Consider the following 20032-nt stretch of genomic DNA (forward strand, 5'->3'; position numbering starts at 1 on the left):
CAAGAGAAGTTTTCTTTAGCATCAGGGTGTCACAACAGCTGCCTGAAGACACCACACATCCAAAATTAGGAGTGGGAATAAGTCGAAGAATCAGTTAATCAGTGTCTGGCTTCCTGAACCACCTTAATGAAATAAAATGCCAAAATTCACAGATACATTGACACTCCTGCTGACAGCCTAAAATAGCATCAGCTTCCGACTGAGTGAGCCAATCGCTAGCTACTGCATTGAACTCTTCTACCTGATGATATGTCAATAGGATGACCTTATTTTCAAGATAAGTTCCCTTCTCCTTGCTCTCTCTCATTTCTACTTTGACAGTGAGACTGAACTTGGCTTTTTCTAAGGCTCACTGGATTAGAAGATGCCATTGTGGATGGATTGTTGAAAGCTACAAGTAACTATTCCCACGTGTGAAAGAAAACTTCATCAATTGGGATGAAATGTTGGGAGGAGGGAGTTTCTGCATTTAGACAATGCTAAAATTACAAGAACCAGGTTTCAAATTCAAGAGGGAACAGAGAAATAGAAACATATTTTTCAAGTGCTGTTAACAGAAATAGTTTTACATTTAGCATTTGCCTTATATTGTCTGGAGTAAGTGGCCCATGCGGGCACTATTATCCTTGTAGGGGAGCCAAGACGGTGCCACTGCAGACATCTGGTTGAGTGCCAACAGAAGGCTGATCTGTAGGGATTTTAACCCGCTGCCTGGCCAGTGGAGGGACTCTTCAACTAGAGAAAATCAAATCATACTAAAAAAGTACCCCAAAAGAAGCAGAGGGAGAAATAGAAAGGGATTTAGTAGAAAAGCCATATGATGAGCACAGGCTTTGTGGCCCAATCTTCTGCCAGGCTTAGTTAGCTGACCTTTTGCAAGCTATAGTCATTGACAAATATATACAAATATATACAGTGGTTAGGAGGCAGACTCTCGGTTCAAATTACAGCTCCAACAATTAATAGATCCTGGGCAAATTATTGAGCTTCTTTTTGGTTCAATTCTCTCATCTGTAAGAAAAAAGAGTGCCTACACCTCACTGTGTAACAGTCATGAAATATGTGTAATACATGTAAAACCTGTATACATGGAGTAAATAATAAGTGCTCAGTGTATGATAGTTTTATTGTAAACAGAACCATTAATGGGGATATTTAAAATCAAGTCAGACTAGAGAACCTCTGCTCCAAGCAAAAGTCTTGATGAGTGGCAGAGAGAGATTTAAGGATTCATCTAGCTTGCTCTCTCTGTGTTGCTCTTCAGAGAAGAGTAAGATAAGGAAGATGTGGTCTTTCTTCACAGTGATCTTACAGTGAAGTAGAAGGTACAACATATATTATGTATATTATATAGTATATACAACATATATACATGTGTATGTGCTTATAGAGATGAGAAAAAAGGCCAAAAAGTTATGAATAAAATACAACAGTAACAAATATTTATATGATATTACTGCTGACTTTGGAACTGGAGACAATGTCCTAAGGTAGGTTATAGTACCTTTCTGTTTGTACAAAACCATTTTACAAAAAAGCTCCATTTGCAAGTAAGGTAGATTATATATCTGGATCCTGGACTCCAGCAGGACAAAGTCTTCATTTTTCTTTAATCATTCACATCATAACCCAAGTAAGTTAAATTCAAGGAAGCAGCAATTCTACACTGTCCTGGTATTTGCGATTTTGCTGTCTGCCTGTTTCCTACTGAACTGACAAAGGAAACCGGGATCAGATGTAGTCCAAGTGTTCACCAGCTGATTGGCCTCTAATTATTCAATAGAGATCACAGGTACATTTCTGAATGGTTTGGACAACAACTTTTGATGAGTCCCAAACTCTCCTGATTAGAATGCTTTAACCAAAGGAAGAAAAAAAAAAAAAATCAGCAGAGAAAAAAAATTAACCATCTTTTCTACTATCTGCAATTTTTAGCCTAGTAGTAATATACTCTTTGTTCTGCTGAAAAACATTCTATATTGATTATGCTGACACTGACAGTAAAGCTGTGTGGTGGCTGGCTTTATTTTAATTTTTTCTCTTCACATCTCAGATGAGAAAGTGGGTTATGATTCATCCTGCACAATCTGAGTCAAAATTCATTTTTGTCTCTTTTCAATTAGTTCTTCTGCATTCCACATTAAAAAGCAAGAGTAGTTTGCTCAGCAAATGAGAATATTGCGGTATGCTTTGTGTGTTGCTTTCTCACACAATGACTGAAAAACATTTTTTTGTAATGATATTCCAATAACAAGAGGACATCATAAGAAAACACAAAGTGTTAATTCAAAGAGGGACAAACACTGACATTAAGAATTCAGAGCAGCTGATTATTACACACTAATCATCAGTGGCATAAATCAAGTTAGATGCTGCATTGGGAAGCAATACTGACATCTCTTAAATTTTTGAGTTGTTATGGTTTAGCATACATTTTCACATCTATTTCTTTAACTTACTCATCACAACAATTATATAAAATAGACAGGGATAATGTTCATTATTAGATGAAATAAGTGAACCTCAAAAAGTTTAAGAGGTTATATAAACTTGCTTAAAGTACATGTAATTTAAACCAGAAAACCGACAATAAGAATTCGGCTCAGGGACTTCCATGAAGGTACAGTGATTAAGACTCTGCACTTCTGAAGAAGGGGGCGTGGGTTTGATCCCTGGTTGGGGAACTAAGATCCCACATGAGGCACAACACAGCCAAAGAAAAAGGTTCCATCTCTTAACCAGTCCTTGGATAAGCTGATTTCTCTGGCAAATGATAACTTTAGTCTTAAAACTGATGAAAGAATGTTTTTAAATAATGCATATGTTCTAAAGCACAATGCAAATGTCAAAAGTCTCCAGTGTCACACAGAGATAACAGGACTTACACTTGGGTTTCTTGACTCCAAGTCCAGTTCTGGTTTCACTATGCCATGTAACAAAAGATGAATTATTTAATAACAGTGCTATATTATATACTGAAGACCATTATCACATTAATGGTTACAAATATTAATATTATTTATGTACTCCAAGTATAATTAGTGAACATATTAAACCCAGAATATTCTTAAACAGTGATGCCAGAATATTCAACTCAGTACACAGCATTCCTTATAGTCCACAATTTTACTTTATGTTTATTAACTGACAATGTGATATGAACCTTCTCATAAACCTTAGGAAATGAGGAACAGTACTGAGCAGAGTGCAAAATAGTGTAGGAAATACAGTTCTCGAGTTTTTTTGGCAATTCTTCTGAGGCAAACAATGTTGTAATCTTACACAGGGCAGCTATTTTCCTACCTGCCTATGTTTTAACAGTGTATAGACAACAATATTTGAAAAGTATTTGAGGTAAGTAAAGAAAAAGGCCAAAGGATCCCAAGAGATCATGAAGTCTATGAGAGATGAGGTTCATGGAAAAGGGACTGGCCTAAGATGTCACAAGATTATGGGACAGAGATCAGCCCAGAATCTGGCCTCTGATTACTTGATGCCTGACTCTTGATACAACTACACCGCCTCTCATGATAATATGATGATGCTGGGTGTAAAATATCTTTTAAAAAATAAAACACAACTCAATTGATAACCTTGAGGACATCATTTCACCATAATGTTCCATCAGTTTATCTTCTGGTTGAGTTATACTCACATTTCTCAATATTTTGAACATTAGAGGGTTCATGGATGAACATTCTAAATTTAATTACGGTGTTTAGTTTCATGTCTTTTATGGGGAAAGCAACAAGTACTTAGTCCTTAAAATAAAATTATGGATATTATTGACATGAAGGTAAAATAGGTTAAAAAATAAATGAGCTGATTTAAATAAAAATGATAGGCAAATATTAGATATAGATATATTGCAAGTGTGTGTGTGTGTTAGTTGCTTAGTCGTGTCCAACCCTTTGCAACCCCATAGACTGTAGCCCACCAGGCCCCTCTGTCCATGGGATTCTCCAGGCAAGAACACTGGAGTGGGTTGCCATTTCTTTCTCCAAAAGGAACTATAGAAAGAAAGAAAGTGAAGTCGCTCAGTCATGTCCGACTCTTTGCAACTCCATGAACTGCAGCCCACCAGGCTCCCCCATCCATGGAATTTTCGAGGCAAGGTACTGGAGTGGTTTGCCATTTCCTTCTCTAATATATTGCATATTTGGTGAAAATTATGATGTTGGCTTCCAATGACCAAGGAATGGGAAGCTTTCAAGTCGGGAGATTAGTAACTGGCTCTTTAACTGTGCCATGATCCTAGGGCTGAATGATGTGTCTGTATGGAGACAGATTGAAGATGTAGCGGTTAATAATTGTTTTCAGTTGCCTCCTGGCTACTGCAGCATCTTAGCCTCCTTCAGCAAGTCACTCCTGTACATTGTTTGTGTCCTTTCTTGTTGAATTTTAATAAGTGATGTTTACCTCCAAGTAGGAGTGAAGCCAGGTCCAGGACTCAGATAAATTGAAGTTTTGATAGAGAACCAAATGGGAACTGAGACCAGAACTGTGCAGTGTTGTAATGAAACTGGGAGAATTTAATGTAACATGACTGGCATCAGAGACAAAATTAGAAAGAAAATCAGGATACAGTCATTAATTTGGACTTGCTTCTGGAACTTCTCAGTTTACTGGCCTTGGATATTTTTTGCTCACTTTCCACTTAAAGCATTCAATTGTCTTTACTGAAAACTCTATCCACAAATAGTGCATCAACAATAGATCTCTTTCTTCCCCAGCAATAGGTGGACTTCTCTGGCATTTAATCCGGCACAGGTCAGGTGGCAATAGTGGTAAAATCCCCTGAATCTGGATGAAAAAGTATGTATTTTCTACTGCCAGTCATGCAATTTGTTTCCTATCAAAGCTCTTTGTGCTAAAGGATTGAACAAATGCTTTCTCTCCTTGGCCATTATGTTACCTTATTTCTTTTGTCTCCCATAGCACACACTTCTATGATTGGTATATAGTAAGCACTCGATCAATATTTGTAGATGAGCGAATCTGTTTAATTGAAAGTACAACAGATGTCTACCAAGTAGAACTCTGCAGATGTTCAAACAATGGCTTTGCTGACAGTCAATTAATTACGCCTTCTGACAATTCTAATGTCACTTCAAAGTCTGGAAGGAGATGATTATCTGTGTGCTTTAGAGAAAGTTGTGGGGAAAGTTCAGGTTGGAGGAAAGGAGGGTGGTTTGGAGGGGAAAGGGAGCTGAGTTCACCGTTATCTGTATTGGTATGTTTAAGATCAGAAAATGCATAATAAGCACTTGTAGGTCTGGGTATCAGCTCTGCCATGTTTCAAAACACAACCACAGACAGTTTATGAATTAAAACTTTCTTTTGCCATACGCAATGTGTGACCCACCAGACTTTCTCTCTCAAGATATCAAGCTTATTTCCATATGATTAGACAAAGGATGTTTGATTATAAAGCACAAATTTCTTTTCTACTTTTCTTCCCATTCTTTGATAAAGAGAATGGTGATCCCAATGCAACAAAATCAATAGGTATCTACTGTGAGTATGAAACACGGATCCTGGGTGATGCTTCCCAGTCTTGAAGGGGTGAAATGTACGAGAACAACCTTTCACAACTGCTTGCTGTGGAAAACACAAGTAAACACGGAGAAAGGATGTTTTTCCATGTGATTCCCTGCTCACCTGACCCATTTGGATTAGGACAGAAGAAAACACAGGAGGTGAGAGACTGTCTTGGGTTCCAGGGACCACAAAGGGACCCCAGAGTGAAAGAAATGTAATTTAGAATTTAGAACAGAATATCCTAACTATATAACCTATCCATTGGCCAATTTCAATCTTTAATTTTCACAGAGAATACATGCAAAACAGATGAATCAAGTTCAAGGGTATCAATCTAACTTTGACTGAAGTTCAATGATTGTAGCAACCATGTATTGCTCTCCCTAAAACATTCTCTAGTGACTTCAAGTGATTTTAAAAGGAATTAGAAAGCTAGTGTTATAATCCATGGCTCTGTCACCAATTAGTTTGAAACTAAAAAACTCTCTTTATTTTTGTAATCTCTAAAAGTGAGAGGATTTTCCTAGATAGCCTCTAAGACTCCCTCTAGCTGTAACAATTTATGATTCCATAAGCTGATAAATAAACATAGGTTAAATAAATGTGGTTTTTTTTTTTTTTGTAGTTTATACTCATGTCCTGACCCAGGGGATATGGAATGTCTGCTCACAATTTTTTTTTATGGGTTAATTAATTAATTAAACATTAAACGTCTCTTATGTATCAGGAATTGATCCGGGACTAAAGACAGAGACACAGCAGTATACTAACCAAAAACTACCTTCAATCAGACTTACATCTTAATAAGGGACACAATAAATGCTACAAGTAAGTAACTTGATGAGTATGAGAAAAAGATATTGAAAATTTCTTTGGTTCATATATATTTGAAAATCAAGTATACATACATAGGTTCTAACAAGTTATTATCATTTTATCATTTTTGTGGGCAGTGGATTCTTTTTTTTTTAATTGGAGGAAATTTGTTTTACAATGTTCTGCTGGTTTCTGCCATACAACTGCTCAAATCAGCAATGATTATACATATATCACCTCCCTCCACTCCACACTTGGCACTGTATTTTTAACTGAAGTTTGAATAAGGTGTAACCCAGTCTGGGTTCACAAAAATAGCAGGCCCAATCTACTTCGTCACCTTTGTGAACAGCCCTGCCGTTCCTTTACTCGCTAGCAGAGGCTAATTTCTATCCTTTGTTCAGAAAGGGGATCCTGGCCATAGAGTTTAGAACAGTCCTAGCTTTACAACCTTGAACAAGTCATTTAGGCTTTAGTTTTCGGGAAAATGAAAGGTTGTCCTATATAGTTTCTATGATTAAATGATTCTTTATGATACTACAAGTCTAGGTTTCCAAATCAATGCTTAAAAATACACCATGTAGCCAAATTAATTAAAAATTAACGTGTACTAAGATAGAACACATAAAATGCTTAGGATTATTATTTATTTAGTGCTGTAATTATATATTGCCCCGAGCAAACGTTTTACCAGAAATCACTACCACAAAAGGAAGTATATCTAATATGTCTCATTAACAGAAGACATTTTATTCCCATGACCCACAGAGACCTTAAACGAAAAGACGGAGAGAAACGAAATCAAGAAATCCATTTTTCCCCAAATCAATACCACCTTTTCTCTAAACCACTTATTTTCTACTTATTCTTCCATTGTGACTTTGGGGTTTTTAATTAATTAGGTCATTTTTCTGTGAAAATAAGGTCCTTAAGGCCCCAGGTTCCATCTGTACTAAAAGAGGCTCCCACTCGGAATCACGTTCTAGTTTGTAATTGACAGGAGCACTTCGGAAACCATTTTCTTGACACAAAATAATAATGATTAAAAAAAAAAAAAACAGTGACACAAATTATTTAGAACCTGCCAGCTGAGACCCTCTAAAAACTTTTCAAAGTAGTCATGTTTCTCCTTGTACTGATGAAGAAGCTAAAAAAAGAGTACGTTCACTGATTTATGTCATAGTCGCTGACCAAACTAGTAACACGGTGCTGAGAGAATATAATGGGGTGGAGGGAGAGCAGAGTCTGGAATCAGTAGGCTTGCTGCTTATGGGAGCTATGAGTAGTATGGGTGGTGGAGTGGGGAGTCTCTTAATCACTCAGATCCTCTATTTCTTCATATACCAAATGAAACAAACACATTGTTTTGCAGGGCTGCTTTGAGTTTAGGGCTTCACTCGTGGCTCAGATGGTAAATTATCTGCCTGCAATGCAGGAGACCTGGGTTCAGTCCCTGGGTTGGGAAGATCTCCTGGAGAAGGGAATGGCAACCCACTCCAGTATTCTTAACTGGAGAATTCCACAGACAGAGGAACCTGGTGGGCTATAGTCCATAGGATTGAAAAGAGTCGGGAGCTATCTCTTTCTTTGTCTAGCTTAAATGATATAACAAATACAATATAAAAGTGCTTTACAAAGCATTATAGAAATGTTAGTTGTAATCATGTAGCAATGATGATAAACTGGGTAGCACTGGAAATTAGATGCAAGAGCTTGATTCCCAGGCAAGCTGTGATGCCTAAGTCACAGAATGTCAGAGTTGGATAATATTTCTGAAATCTAATCTCATATTCCAGTGAATGCTTGAATACCTATCACCACTTCCCCAACAAGGGATTATTGGGCTTTGTCCTAGGCTCATCCAAAAATTTCTTCTGTCACTTAAACATGTTAATTCATTATACGGAATGTAAATTTTCCAGCTTCCCCTCACTTGCTTTTGTTGCTAACTTTGGAATAATACATATTAAGCTTAATTTGACATGGCAGTTCTCCAATAGGTTTCAAGGCTCTAGGTTTTCTTTTCTCCACTCCTTCAACTGTAGCTCAAATAGTGGTTTCCAGTTTCCTAAGCCTCTTAGTCTAAGTCCTCTAGACATGCTCATTTATCCTTTGTTCTTACTAGTATAGAAAAGAAATAGACCATCTTCCCATTGTTTGGGGCATTTTTCTTCTACTCACGCACATCTATGGGACCTCCATCTTGCTCTCAATTGAGGAGATACATAGTACCAAATATGGTGATGTGGTTTTATCAATAAAGTAATCATAGCAATGCCCATCTGAGTCTTTCTTCTCTTATGGCTTGATTCATGCCAGGTCCTCACTGCCTCACATATTTCACTCTTGTCCAACTGTCCTTTGAAGCAATAAAGGCTACTTCCCCTAGAACCAACTTCTAGCTTTATGCAAAAACTCTCAATATGTCTCACTAACAATACTCAAGAGATAAGCAAAAACAAAACTTAGATAAATGCCAAGTTTTATGAAGAGAATTTACCTAGTGTTGTCTAAAGGCATAGGGATTCTTCAAATAGCTCACTAAACAATTCTAAGACTCACACACTTCAGTCTTTTTTTTTTTTTTGAAGAAAGAACAAGACAACACCATGTAAACACTGCCAAGATAATTATAGCTTCATATATCAAAATAAGCGGGTAGATATTTTCAGTCCATCCTCAGATACATTGCATTATTCACTTCCAGATATTCTGTATTCCAAGATTATTGCCTTCTGCCTTAGGGTCTGTGCAGCCAGAATATCATTATTTTTGAGGGAGTCATGCTGTAGTCACAGGCTGAGACATGGAACCTCTCACCTACAACACCTTTTCTCTTTCAAAATGAATGAAAACACAGAACTTAGAGGCTCTGGGTATACCAACCAACATGGAGAACACCTGGATAAATTCACAGACATGGCTGAAGGATATCTAGAGACAAATGCAACTGTCCTTTACAGTCAGTTCAGTCGCTCAGTCGTGTCTGACTCTTTGCGACCCCATGAACCACAGCACGCCAGGCCTCCCTGTCCATCACCAACTCCTGGAGTCCACCCAAACCCACGTCCATCAAGTCGGCAATGTCATCCAACCATCTCATCCTCTGTCATCCCTTATTTCCCCCTCAAAAATACCTGAAAAATATAAGCTCCAATTAGGGCTTCCTAGGTGGCACTGGTGGTAAAGAACCCACCTTCCAAAACAGGCGATGTAAGAGTTGTGGGTTCAATCACTGGGGCGGGAAGATCCCCTGGAGGGGAAATGGCAACCCACTCCAGTATTCTTGCCTGGGAAATCCCATGGACAGAGAAGCCTGGCGGGCTCTGGTCCACACGGCTGCAAAGAGTTGCACAGGACTGAAGCGATTTAGCACACACGTAGAAGCTCCAATGCTGGCCACTAGCCCTGTTAAGTTCCACAAATTTTCTAGCAATAACTTTCTCCCCCATTAGTTTCAATATCTGTTTTAAAAATCCTCCCTCTATTTTAAGTTCTGAACTTCACCTTAAATTATAATAATTTATAGTTCATTACCCTTTCTTTCTGTGTATCCACCCCTGGACTGGGAGCCTCTTCTAGCATAAACACGGTGTTCTAGTTGCCCAGGGAAACAGCTTGCTCCAAGATGCAAGCACTTGAACCAAGGCCTGTAGCCTTGCAAATGATTAGAGCTAAGGATCTGTTGTGTGGTTAACTGAATTAAAAAAGAACTTCTCCTATCTTCAACTTTCTTCTATATTTCCTCTCTCTCCCCTACAAAATAGTGTTCAAGGCCTATTCAAGTACACCCCTGCTAATAGAAAGACACTTGGGAATCTGATATAGCCAAAATTCAAGTCCAGTAGATGCAAAATGTTCAGAAACATGAGAGGCTATCTTCCCTTCAAAGAACTGGACTGATCATACTACTCTCTTATGATTCATCTTTGGTAGCATTTAGCTAATACTGTAATGTAACAGTTACAATTTTTGAAGAAGATGGAAAAGGAGGGGCAATGGAACACTAAAACTAGCACCTTTTTGGATGAAATCATTATAAAAAAATCAGCTGAGATCAGCTGAAGGTTCTAGCTTATAATATTTTATCAAGAAATGGCTTGAGAAAACAAGATGAGTTGTAGATATCAGTGATTTGCTTCCTCTGAGGTCAGCAGTCAACTCATGTGGTTGATAGAGCGGTATTAGGTGGCCTGTCTCTCCAGAGTACATATCTGAGCCATGGCAAAAAGAATATGCTTCGTCACACCAGTTAATTCAGGAGTTAAAGACAGTCAAAGTATATTGCCAGTGACAATGAAGTCAGAGCTACAGAAGCCCTGGGTAAGGATGGTAAGAGACAGGAGTAGTTAACTACAGGGACAGCTTTACATCTTTTTGCAATGGTAATGAATCAGAATGAACTTAAGATGAGACGAGTTAAGTCCAAATCCTAAAAGTTATGCTGTGTAACTTGAACTCATTGAGTCTCTCTCAATCTCGGTTTCTTCATCAGAAAAATAAAAAAATAAAGACAATTTTATTGCAGTTGTTCAGTTGCTCAGTCATGTCTGACTCTGCAACCCCATGGACTGTAGCACGCCAGGCTTCCCTGTCCTTCACTATCTCCCAGAGTTTGCTCAAACTCACGTCCATTGAGTTGGTGATGAAATCCCACCATCTCATCCTCTGTCGCCCCCTTCTCCTCCTACCCTCAATCTTTCCCAGCATCAAGGTCTTTTCCAATGAGTTGGCTCTTTGCATCAGGTCATGACCAGGTCTATCAGTCAGAATGACTGTGAACAGCCTTTTTAAACTTGAAGAGCTTTAGGCAAACATCAGCTTGGTCATCAAAACCACAATGTTTATCATCTCACCAACAATAGGAAGGGTATGTGTCCAGTAGAAAATAAAGAAACAGATACATAAGAAAGAGGAATTTTCAACCAGTCAAATTTAGAAGACATAGGAATGACTCTCTACTCCTCCTGCCCAAGGAGGGAGTGTTAAGATAATTCATTTATGGCAATTCCCTAGTGGTCCCATAGTTAGGGCTCTATTGCTTCCACACCAGGGAGCACGGATTTGATCCCTGGTTGGGAAACTAAGATCCTATATGCCACATGGTATGTATATAAAAAGATAATTCACCTATGGCAGGCTTCAATACTTTTGGGGGGAGAAAGGGTGTACTGTGTAGTTATCTTGTCTCTAGTTGTTACAATCTGAAATGAGTCTGCCCTCCTCACAGTATCTTTACATCTAGCTACCTGTTTCAAAATAATTGGCTGACATAATGACAGTTCGTTCTAAATACTTCAAACATTTGCTCCTGACAACAAGGATACTGTCTTATACACCAATGCCTTTACCATACCCACAAAATTTACACTGATGTATTATTATCTAATATATAGTTCATATTTAAATTTCTCTAATCTTTCCCCAAATGCCCTGTTTTTTGATCCAGATCCAATCAAGATGTATGCCCTGCATTTGAATGACATGTGTTTTTCATATTCTTTAATCTTAAATTGTCTAATAACACTGACAGTTTCAAAGAATTCAAGACAATTGTCTTTAAGAATGGCATATCATCTAAATTTGTCTGTTTCCTAATAGTTAGATTCAGGTTACATATTTCAGCAAGACTATTACATAGACAATGTTGTATACTTTCTACTATATCACATCAGCTGGCACATGTCAGTTTGTCCCAGTATTCATGATGCTAAGTTTCATCACTTGCATTAAGAAAAGTTTTCAGACTATATTTGTGAAGGTATCTTTTCTCCTCTGTACTCAAGCCATCCGTGAGGTGACCTTTTGATGTCCCTCCCCTACTCTGAACATACCATAATTATAGTTCTTTAAACAAAGAAAACATGCTAAGACTGATGGGAAACTCCATAATTAAAACAAAACAAAAATACAAATATATTCATAAATTATTCCACTTAAGGAAAAAGAAACTAGGAGTTGCACAGAGAAAAACCAACATGACCACAGGGGAATCTTTTCCATTGATGCTATTTATTTACATTTTGTTCCCTCTCACTCACTGGTATAGCTCATAATCTAATAGGAGATCTTTGACATGAAAGCTCTTAATGACCTTCAGCAAATCAGCTATAGTGTCAATGAAAATTTCAGCATTAAATAGGCAAAGTGATAGAAAAAGTAAGAAGCTGAGGTAAGGTTGGCAATGTTAACAATGCTATTTCCAGCCCAGAATGGAACTAAGGTAAAATTCTGATAGAGAACAAGAGATGACTCTTATTCATCTCTCTTGGGTCAGGCCCTTCTGCTGCAAACACATAGCCTTCCTCCCCTCGTGTGCAGACTTAACTCTGTCTTGTATGCTCACATAGTGTCTCTGGCAGACCCAACACAGTGCTGTACTCCTTTGCTGCACTGATATCCCTAACATGCTTGCCTCTCTGCCATCCTTCCCATGAACTTGTGGGCCCCCTGAGGGCAGAGATCCTGCATCTGGTTGTCCCTGGCACCCAGACAGAAGCAGGCATGAAGAATGTGCTCAGGAAATATTTAATGTTTAAAGAGTAGAAGAGTAAGCCACAGTCCTGTTAACTCATCCTTTGCTTCCTGCTTTTACCTACCATGAGAGGTAGAAAAGGCATTCTGGCTTTGGAAACCATAGTCTTAACCACATTTCATGAAATAGTTCTCATAACCTTTTATCTCAACGTGTGGGACTCATTACATAAGATATAATACTTGGTCTTTAGGCTACTGGTTCCAGCCTACCTCTCCAACCTTCTTTCCCAATATTTTGTTCCTTCCCACATGGATGCTTCACTCCAGTGATTTTATTCCCTTTTATGTTAAAATTCTACTCATCAGAAATGACGTCACTTCTCTACTATCACTGCTCTTCCAAGTCTCTACTACCATAATTTAAAAAACAACTGAAAGTTTATCTACTCTATAAACACTTTCCATTCCTGCACCATAATTTGCTCTCTCTTTCCTCTATACTCTCAAAGGAATTTGGCTGAACTTTGAATAAGGTACTTGTCACTTTCTGCCTTGCCTTATAATTAAATGCCATGTGCTGTACACATCCTCTATTAGACAATAAGCTTCTTTAAATATAAGACCCATGTCTATCTTGTTTCATGTGCATTTAACACCCACCCAGCAGAGAAGCCTGCGCATAATAGGCTGTTCATTGGTGGATGTTTTCCATATAAAGTAATTTTCCTTAAACCATCCTGGGCTCAATTTATATTTTCTATATAGTTTCTATATCTATATAGTTCATTCTATCTACTTGATGGTGTTACTGGTAAAGAAGCTGTCTGCAAGTGCAGGAGAAACAGATCTGATCCCTGGGTCAAGAAGAACCCCTGAAGGAGGAAATGGCAACCCACACCAGTATTCTTGCCTGGAGAATCCCATGGACAGAGGAGCTTAGCAGGCTATAGTTCATAGGGTCACCAAGAGTCAGACAAGACTGAAGTGACTTAACACGAACATAGAAGAGAATACCTTCTCTTATTTTCCATTGTCCAAAGCTAATCTCCTCCATAAAACCCTTCCTAAATATCCAGATTAAATTTTGGAAGGGATGGATATGTTTATTACCTGAATTGCTGTGATGGCAAAACACACATGTATCCATACATCCAAATCCACAAAATTATATCCATTAATTATGTGAAGCTCTTTGGGTACTTCAATAAAGCTGTAGGAAAAGCTTTTAGAAGAAAAAGAAATGTATAGACCTGGATTTTGGATTCTAATCCACTCCTGCAACTTATTAGCTGTTGATATTGGGCAGATTACTTAACGTTTCTGAGCCTTGGTTTTCTAATCTGGAAATAATAATACCATTTACTTCACAGGATTATAGCTTTTTCTGTAAGGATGAAATGAACAAATTCTTATAAAGTACATGGTATATAATAGTCCTGCCATATTGTAAGCACTCAATAAAACTTAATCAATATTCCACATTCCCTCTTGTGGTTTGTAACATTCATTTGGCAATGATTATTTATCAATTGGTGACATATGTTCTAGTTTTACTTGGAACTTAATTTTAAATCAAGCATTATTAATGGATTTTTAATGGGCATATCTTGTTCTCTTAAGTAAGGCATGGGATAACTTTGATTATCGAGTATATTTCTACATGCCAAGAGCTTGACTAAATGTTTTCTATAAATATTTCATTCAGTACTCACAGTAACAGTATAAAACAGCCATTATTTCCATGTTATAAATACAGCAAAACAAAATGATGTAGAGAGTAAATAATTTGTTTCCATTGTCTAAGCTAGAAAGTAGTAGAGCTAGGACAGTTCTTAAAGGCAAAGATATTATTTAATTATATGTTTCCCAGAGTACTTATTATATATTCATTAATGCAGTCACAACCTATGGTCAATGTTGTTTATTTCTATCTATTCTGTTGCTATGATAATTGAAGCATACATATTTGGCATGTTAGCTTTATTGTTTTTGATATACCTTAATACAAATAATAAAGGGCCTTATTTTTCACTTTTAATAAACTTTTTTCAAACATTATCTGAGGTCGCAATATAAGATCTTCTCCCACATCAATGACAAGAACATGATATACTTTTAGTGTATTTCAATATAACTAGAGACTTTTTTTTTTTTAATACTATTCTCTATCCATTTGTGCTAGGCTTCCCAGGTGGCTCAGTGGGTAAAGAATCCACCCGCAATGTGGGAGACACAGGAGACGTGAGTTCAATTTCTGGGTTGGGAAGATTTCTTGGAGGAGGGCATGGCAATCCACCACATTATTGTCGCCTGGAAAATCCCATGGAGAGAGGAACGTGGAGGGCTACAGTCCCCAGAGTTGGACACAACAGAACGACTGAGCACATAGCGTACAGGGGCACCTGTGCTGGTCTCTATCAACTCACATTGCACTGTTAGCTTTGCACACTTCTCTGCATTAACGATGTTTCTACAGTGAACTTACTATGAAAGAAACACTAAATAACATTTGCTTCACACTCTTGATTTGGGAAAAGGGGCTGAGGCAGTGGAGGAACAGGCCAATATGTTTAGCTGGTGGAAGGCAGAAAAGGAATCAGAATCACTCTTTATCCCCACCATTATGCTCTTTTAGCTAAGATACACTGTCTCCTGAATACAAATAAATGCCACATTTTTCATATTCTAATCCAGTCCATTTATGATGTGGGTTTGGACCAGTGCCCTCAGTTTACCTGTTATTAAATATTCTCAAATAAGAAGTGGGAAGACATAAAAAAAGAAAATATTTGAATAAGTAAAAGTCCTGGGCAATTTTTCCACCTCTCTGCCTTTGTTCCTACTGCTCCCCAAATGTAACATCCTCTCTCTAGAAGTTCCTAGAGCAGGGTTACTCAGAATGGTGGATGGATGCCTAGCTGACTAAGATCCTCTGTGAAGAGACAAGTTCAGAAGCAGACAGTATTTATAAAATATTATAGCAGCTTACTAGAGTAATTTATTCCTGTTAAATAAACTCTGCCTTAAAGTTTGTATTCTTTTTACTTCATTTTCTTAGTAACTAATTTTAATTATAGTCTGTGGAGATATTGATCTCCAACAGATTAGGGAGGAAACAGAAAATTTGAAATGCACTACTTTAACAAGTCCAGGTTCAAGAACCAGTAATTCTTGTCAAAAGAATTCCTGATGTTCTTGATGCAGAGAGTGTTTACATTTTATAACATTTGACCTAAATCCCTCTTCTAACTCTACCTAGTATACTTAGACTAGTAATTATTTGTGTGCTTTTTTTTTGTCTTTTCTGAATAATTCCAACCTCCTTGAGGACAGGTTATGTATTTTTAATACCTCATAATTGGCATATAATTTATAAATTGACATTACACTAATGGACTGGATGGATTAACCATTGATAATTATTCACAGGTTTTGAGGAGAAGTAAAAACAAAACAAACAAAAACAAAGAGATAAACTCTTCTTAAATAGGGAAAAAAAAATCAAGAGCAAAGAGTTTAGGTACCACCCAGTTCCCCATCTTGTACATGAATGTCTTCCATTTCCCTGAACCCACACAGAAACCCTATCTCTGCCTAATGAGAAGCTAATAAACTGTCAAATATTAACTTTTAAAACACTGCTCATTTAACTTATATGCAGAGTACATCATGAGGAATGCTGGGCTGGAAGAAGCACAGGCTGGAATCAAGACTGCCGGGAGAAATATCAGTAACCTCAGTTATGCAGATGACACAACCCTTACGGCAGAAAGTGAAGAGGAACTAAAAAGCCTCTTGATGAAAGTGAAAGAGGAGAGTGAAAAAGTTGGCTTGAAGCTCAGCATTCAGAAAACTAAGATCATGGCATCTGGTCCCTTCACTTCATGGGAAATAGATGTGTCAGACTTTATTTTTGGGGGATCCAAAATAACTGCAGATGCTGATTGCAGCCATGAAATTAAAAGACACTTACTCCTTGGAAGGAAAGTTATGACCAACCTAGACAGCATATTAAAAAGCAGAGACATTACTTTGACAACCAAGGTCTGTCTAGTCAAGGCTATGGATTTTCCAGTGTTCATGTATGGATGTGAGACTTGGACTGTGAAGAAAGCTGACTGCCAAAGAATTGATGCTTTTGAACTGTGGTGTTGGAGAAGACTCTTGAGAGTCCCTTGGACTGCAAGGAGATCCAACCAGTCCATTCTAAAGGAGATCAGTCCTGGGTGTTCATTGGAAGGACTGATGCTAAAGCTGAAACTCCAATACTTTGGCTACCTCACATGAAGAGTTGACTCACTGGAAAAGACTCTGATCCTGGGAGGGATTGGGGGCAGGAGGAGAAGGGGACGACAGAGAATGAGACGGCTGGATGGCATCACTGACTCGATGGACATGAGTTTGAGTGAACTCCGGGAGTTGGTGATGGACAGGGAGGCCTGGCGTGCTGCGATTCATGGGGTCGCAAAGAGTCAGACACGACTGAGCGACTGAACTGAACTGAACTTTTAAAATAAAATTTGAATTCAAGAAACTCTGCATAACTCCTGAAATTTTAGTCCAAGCTAAACAGATATCACATTTACGCAGTTTCACTAAGCAGTATCCAGAACACGCAGGTGTGTGCACATGCGTACCAACTCCAATGCATCAAGACTCAAAGCCTCTACCAGTGGAGCTGACACTATTCCTAATTGCTGATTAAGGAAAACAGAACAGAACCTTTGCTTCAGAGGTCAGTCCTAGACCCCACTCACCAAAGTATTCATCGGCAGGGGGATTTTCCATGTCATACAGCATCTTCTTGGTCAGGTGCTCGAGCTCATCTTCAGGGCGGAATGAGGAGGGTGCAGCTGGAGGTCCCATGGACCCTGTTTGTCCACCCTGAAAGGCAGAAAACACAGAGTTCTTTAAGGGCATTCTAGACATCAACCAAGACAGCCAGGTAGTGTTTGCACTGGACAGGGCTATTAGAAGGCCTGGGTTTAGGATTGATTGGTTTCATCAGCTACTCAGGGTCTGACCTTGTAGGTACCACTTTATTCACTTGCCTGATCTAGATAAGACATCTATCAGGCTTTAGAAATTCAGGTTTACAAAGAATAGAGCCGTATTTCATTCAACAACTGCAAGCAGTCACTATATGCCAGTTGCGTATTTGTAAAAAAACAAAAAAAGGATGAATATATTCAGTCTCTTCCCTTATGCAGCTTACAGTCAAACGAGAGATATAGGCACCCAAATAATTAACGATAAAGCAACTGTAGAAAGCGCACAGCTGGGGCACAAAGGGGACTCTGGCATGAGAGGAAGAATTCCAGAGGAGAGGAGTCAACACAGATTAGACTCTTTCAGCTGAAGGAGAGGAAACATACGGGTTGAAGTATCTTATAGTCAGGTGAGGAAAAAACAGGTGGCTTAAGGAGCTCCTGGCAGTTGTATATTTTGAGACCATATGTAAAGCTTGAGATGAGAAAGAAGATGAATATTATTGGCTACATGGGGTCCAGAATGTGAAGGAACTTGTGTTCCAGTTAAGGACGTTAAGTGCCCCCACCCCCCCAACCCCACTAGACCACTCCTGCACTGCAAACAAACATATCAAGTGAGAAAGCAAATCACCAGCATTAAACACTGGATTGGTGTTCAATAGATGGATGCACCTGAATGAAAGCAATGTGAGGGAATCAAAGGTCAAGGGAAAGAATACTTGAGGTGATCCGTCAAGAATCTACCAGATGCAAAATAGCTTGTGCTATGTAAATAAGAGGGAATTTCTTATATTTTCCTTTGCCTATATTCTAACTTTGACCATTTCCGATAGCATACCCCAGTATCTTCAATCAAAGTATTGAAAATAGAAAGATGGTAACAAGTTTAGAAATAGCGGTGATGATGTTCCCTGTGGCTAAGGGGAAGAACTGAGATAGGGAATGCAGTTCCTTGATGTTTTACCAGTCTTAAAATTGTTGACCAAGTTTCTCCTTTCATGAATAGTTTACAAGAATCAGTTCAACAAAATTTGAAGCTGCATATTCATTCACATATTGTCTTTATTATACCAAATGAGTTCTTGGGTGTGAAAATCCCTCGAAGTACATATCCCTGTACAAGTTTCATTATTATTTTACCAGAAATAATTTCAACAACCAAGAGGGCTATTAATTATTTGTGCTATGTCTAAGGCATGAAATGTCTTCTAAACTAAATATATGTGAAATTGTTGATCAGTACCTGTGGAAAATTCTGAAAGAGATGGGAATAACAGACCACCTGACCTGCCTCTTGAGAAACTTGTATGCAGGTCAGGAAGCAACAGTTAGAACTTGACATGGAACAACAGACTGGTTCCAAATAGGGAAAGGAGTACGTCAAGGCTATATATTGTCACCCTGCTTGTTTAACTTATATGCAGAGTACATCAAGAAAAATGCTGGGTTGGAAGAAGCACAAGCTGGAATCAAGATTGCTGGGAGAAATATCAATAACCTCAGATATGCAGATGACACCACCCTTATGGCAGAAAGTGAAGAGGAACTCAAAAGCCTCTTGATGAAAGTGAAAGAGAGTGAAAAGGTTGGCTTGAAGCTCAACATTCAGAAAACAAAGATCATGGCATCTGGTCCCATCACTTCATGGGAAATAGATGGGGAAACAGTGAAACAGTGTCAAGCTTTATTTTGGGGGGCTCCAAAATCACTGTGGATGCTGATTGCAGCCATGAAATTAAAAGATGCTTACTCCTTGGAAGGAAAGTTATGACCAACCTAGATAGCATATTCCAAAGCAGAGACATTACTTTGCCAACCAAGGTCCGTCTAGTCAAGGCTATGGTTTTTCCCGTGGTCTTGTATGGATGTGAGAGTTGGACTGTGAAGAAAGCTGATCGCCGAAGAATTGATGCTTTGGAAGTGTGGTGCTGAGAAGACTCTTGAGAGTCCCTTGAACTGCAAGGAGATCCAACCAGTCCATTCTAAAGGAGATCAATTCTGGGTGTTCATTGGAAGGACTGATGTTGAAGCTGAAACTCCAATACTGTGGCCACGTCATGCGAAGAGTTGACTCACTGAAGACTCTGATGCTGGGAGGGATTGGGGGCAGGAGGAGAAGGGGACGACAGAGAATGAGATGGCTGGATGGCATCACTGACTCGATGGACAAGAGTTTGAGTGAACTCCGGGAGTTGGTGATGGACAGG

At 38.5% G+C, this 20032-nt stretch overlaps 1 protein-coding gene across 8 annotated transcripts in view; it reads right to left on the reverse strand.

The window, feature by feature from the left end:
* Positions 1-20032, reverse strand: part of LPP (LIM domain containing preferred translocation partner in lipoma) — a 772586-nt gene that overhangs the window by 192539 nt on the left and 560015 nt on the right. For all 8 annotated transcript variants that reach the window (XM_055408177.2, XM_055408186.2, XM_055408120.2 and 5 more), the window contains one exon: positions 17592-17718. In XM_055408177.2, the coding sequence (XP_055264152.2) occupies positions 17592-17718 (127 nt within the window). The remainder of the gene's footprint in view (positions 1-17591; positions 17719-20032) is intronic.

This window comes from Moschus berezovskii, chromosome 1, assembly GCF_049115385.1.
Source record: "Moschus berezovskii isolate FMDL1 chromosome 1, NW_MosBer_1.0, whole genome shotgun sequence".
Taxonomy (NCBI): domain Eukaryota; kingdom Metazoa; phylum Chordata; class Mammalia; order Artiodactyla; family Moschidae; genus Moschus; species Moschus berezovskii.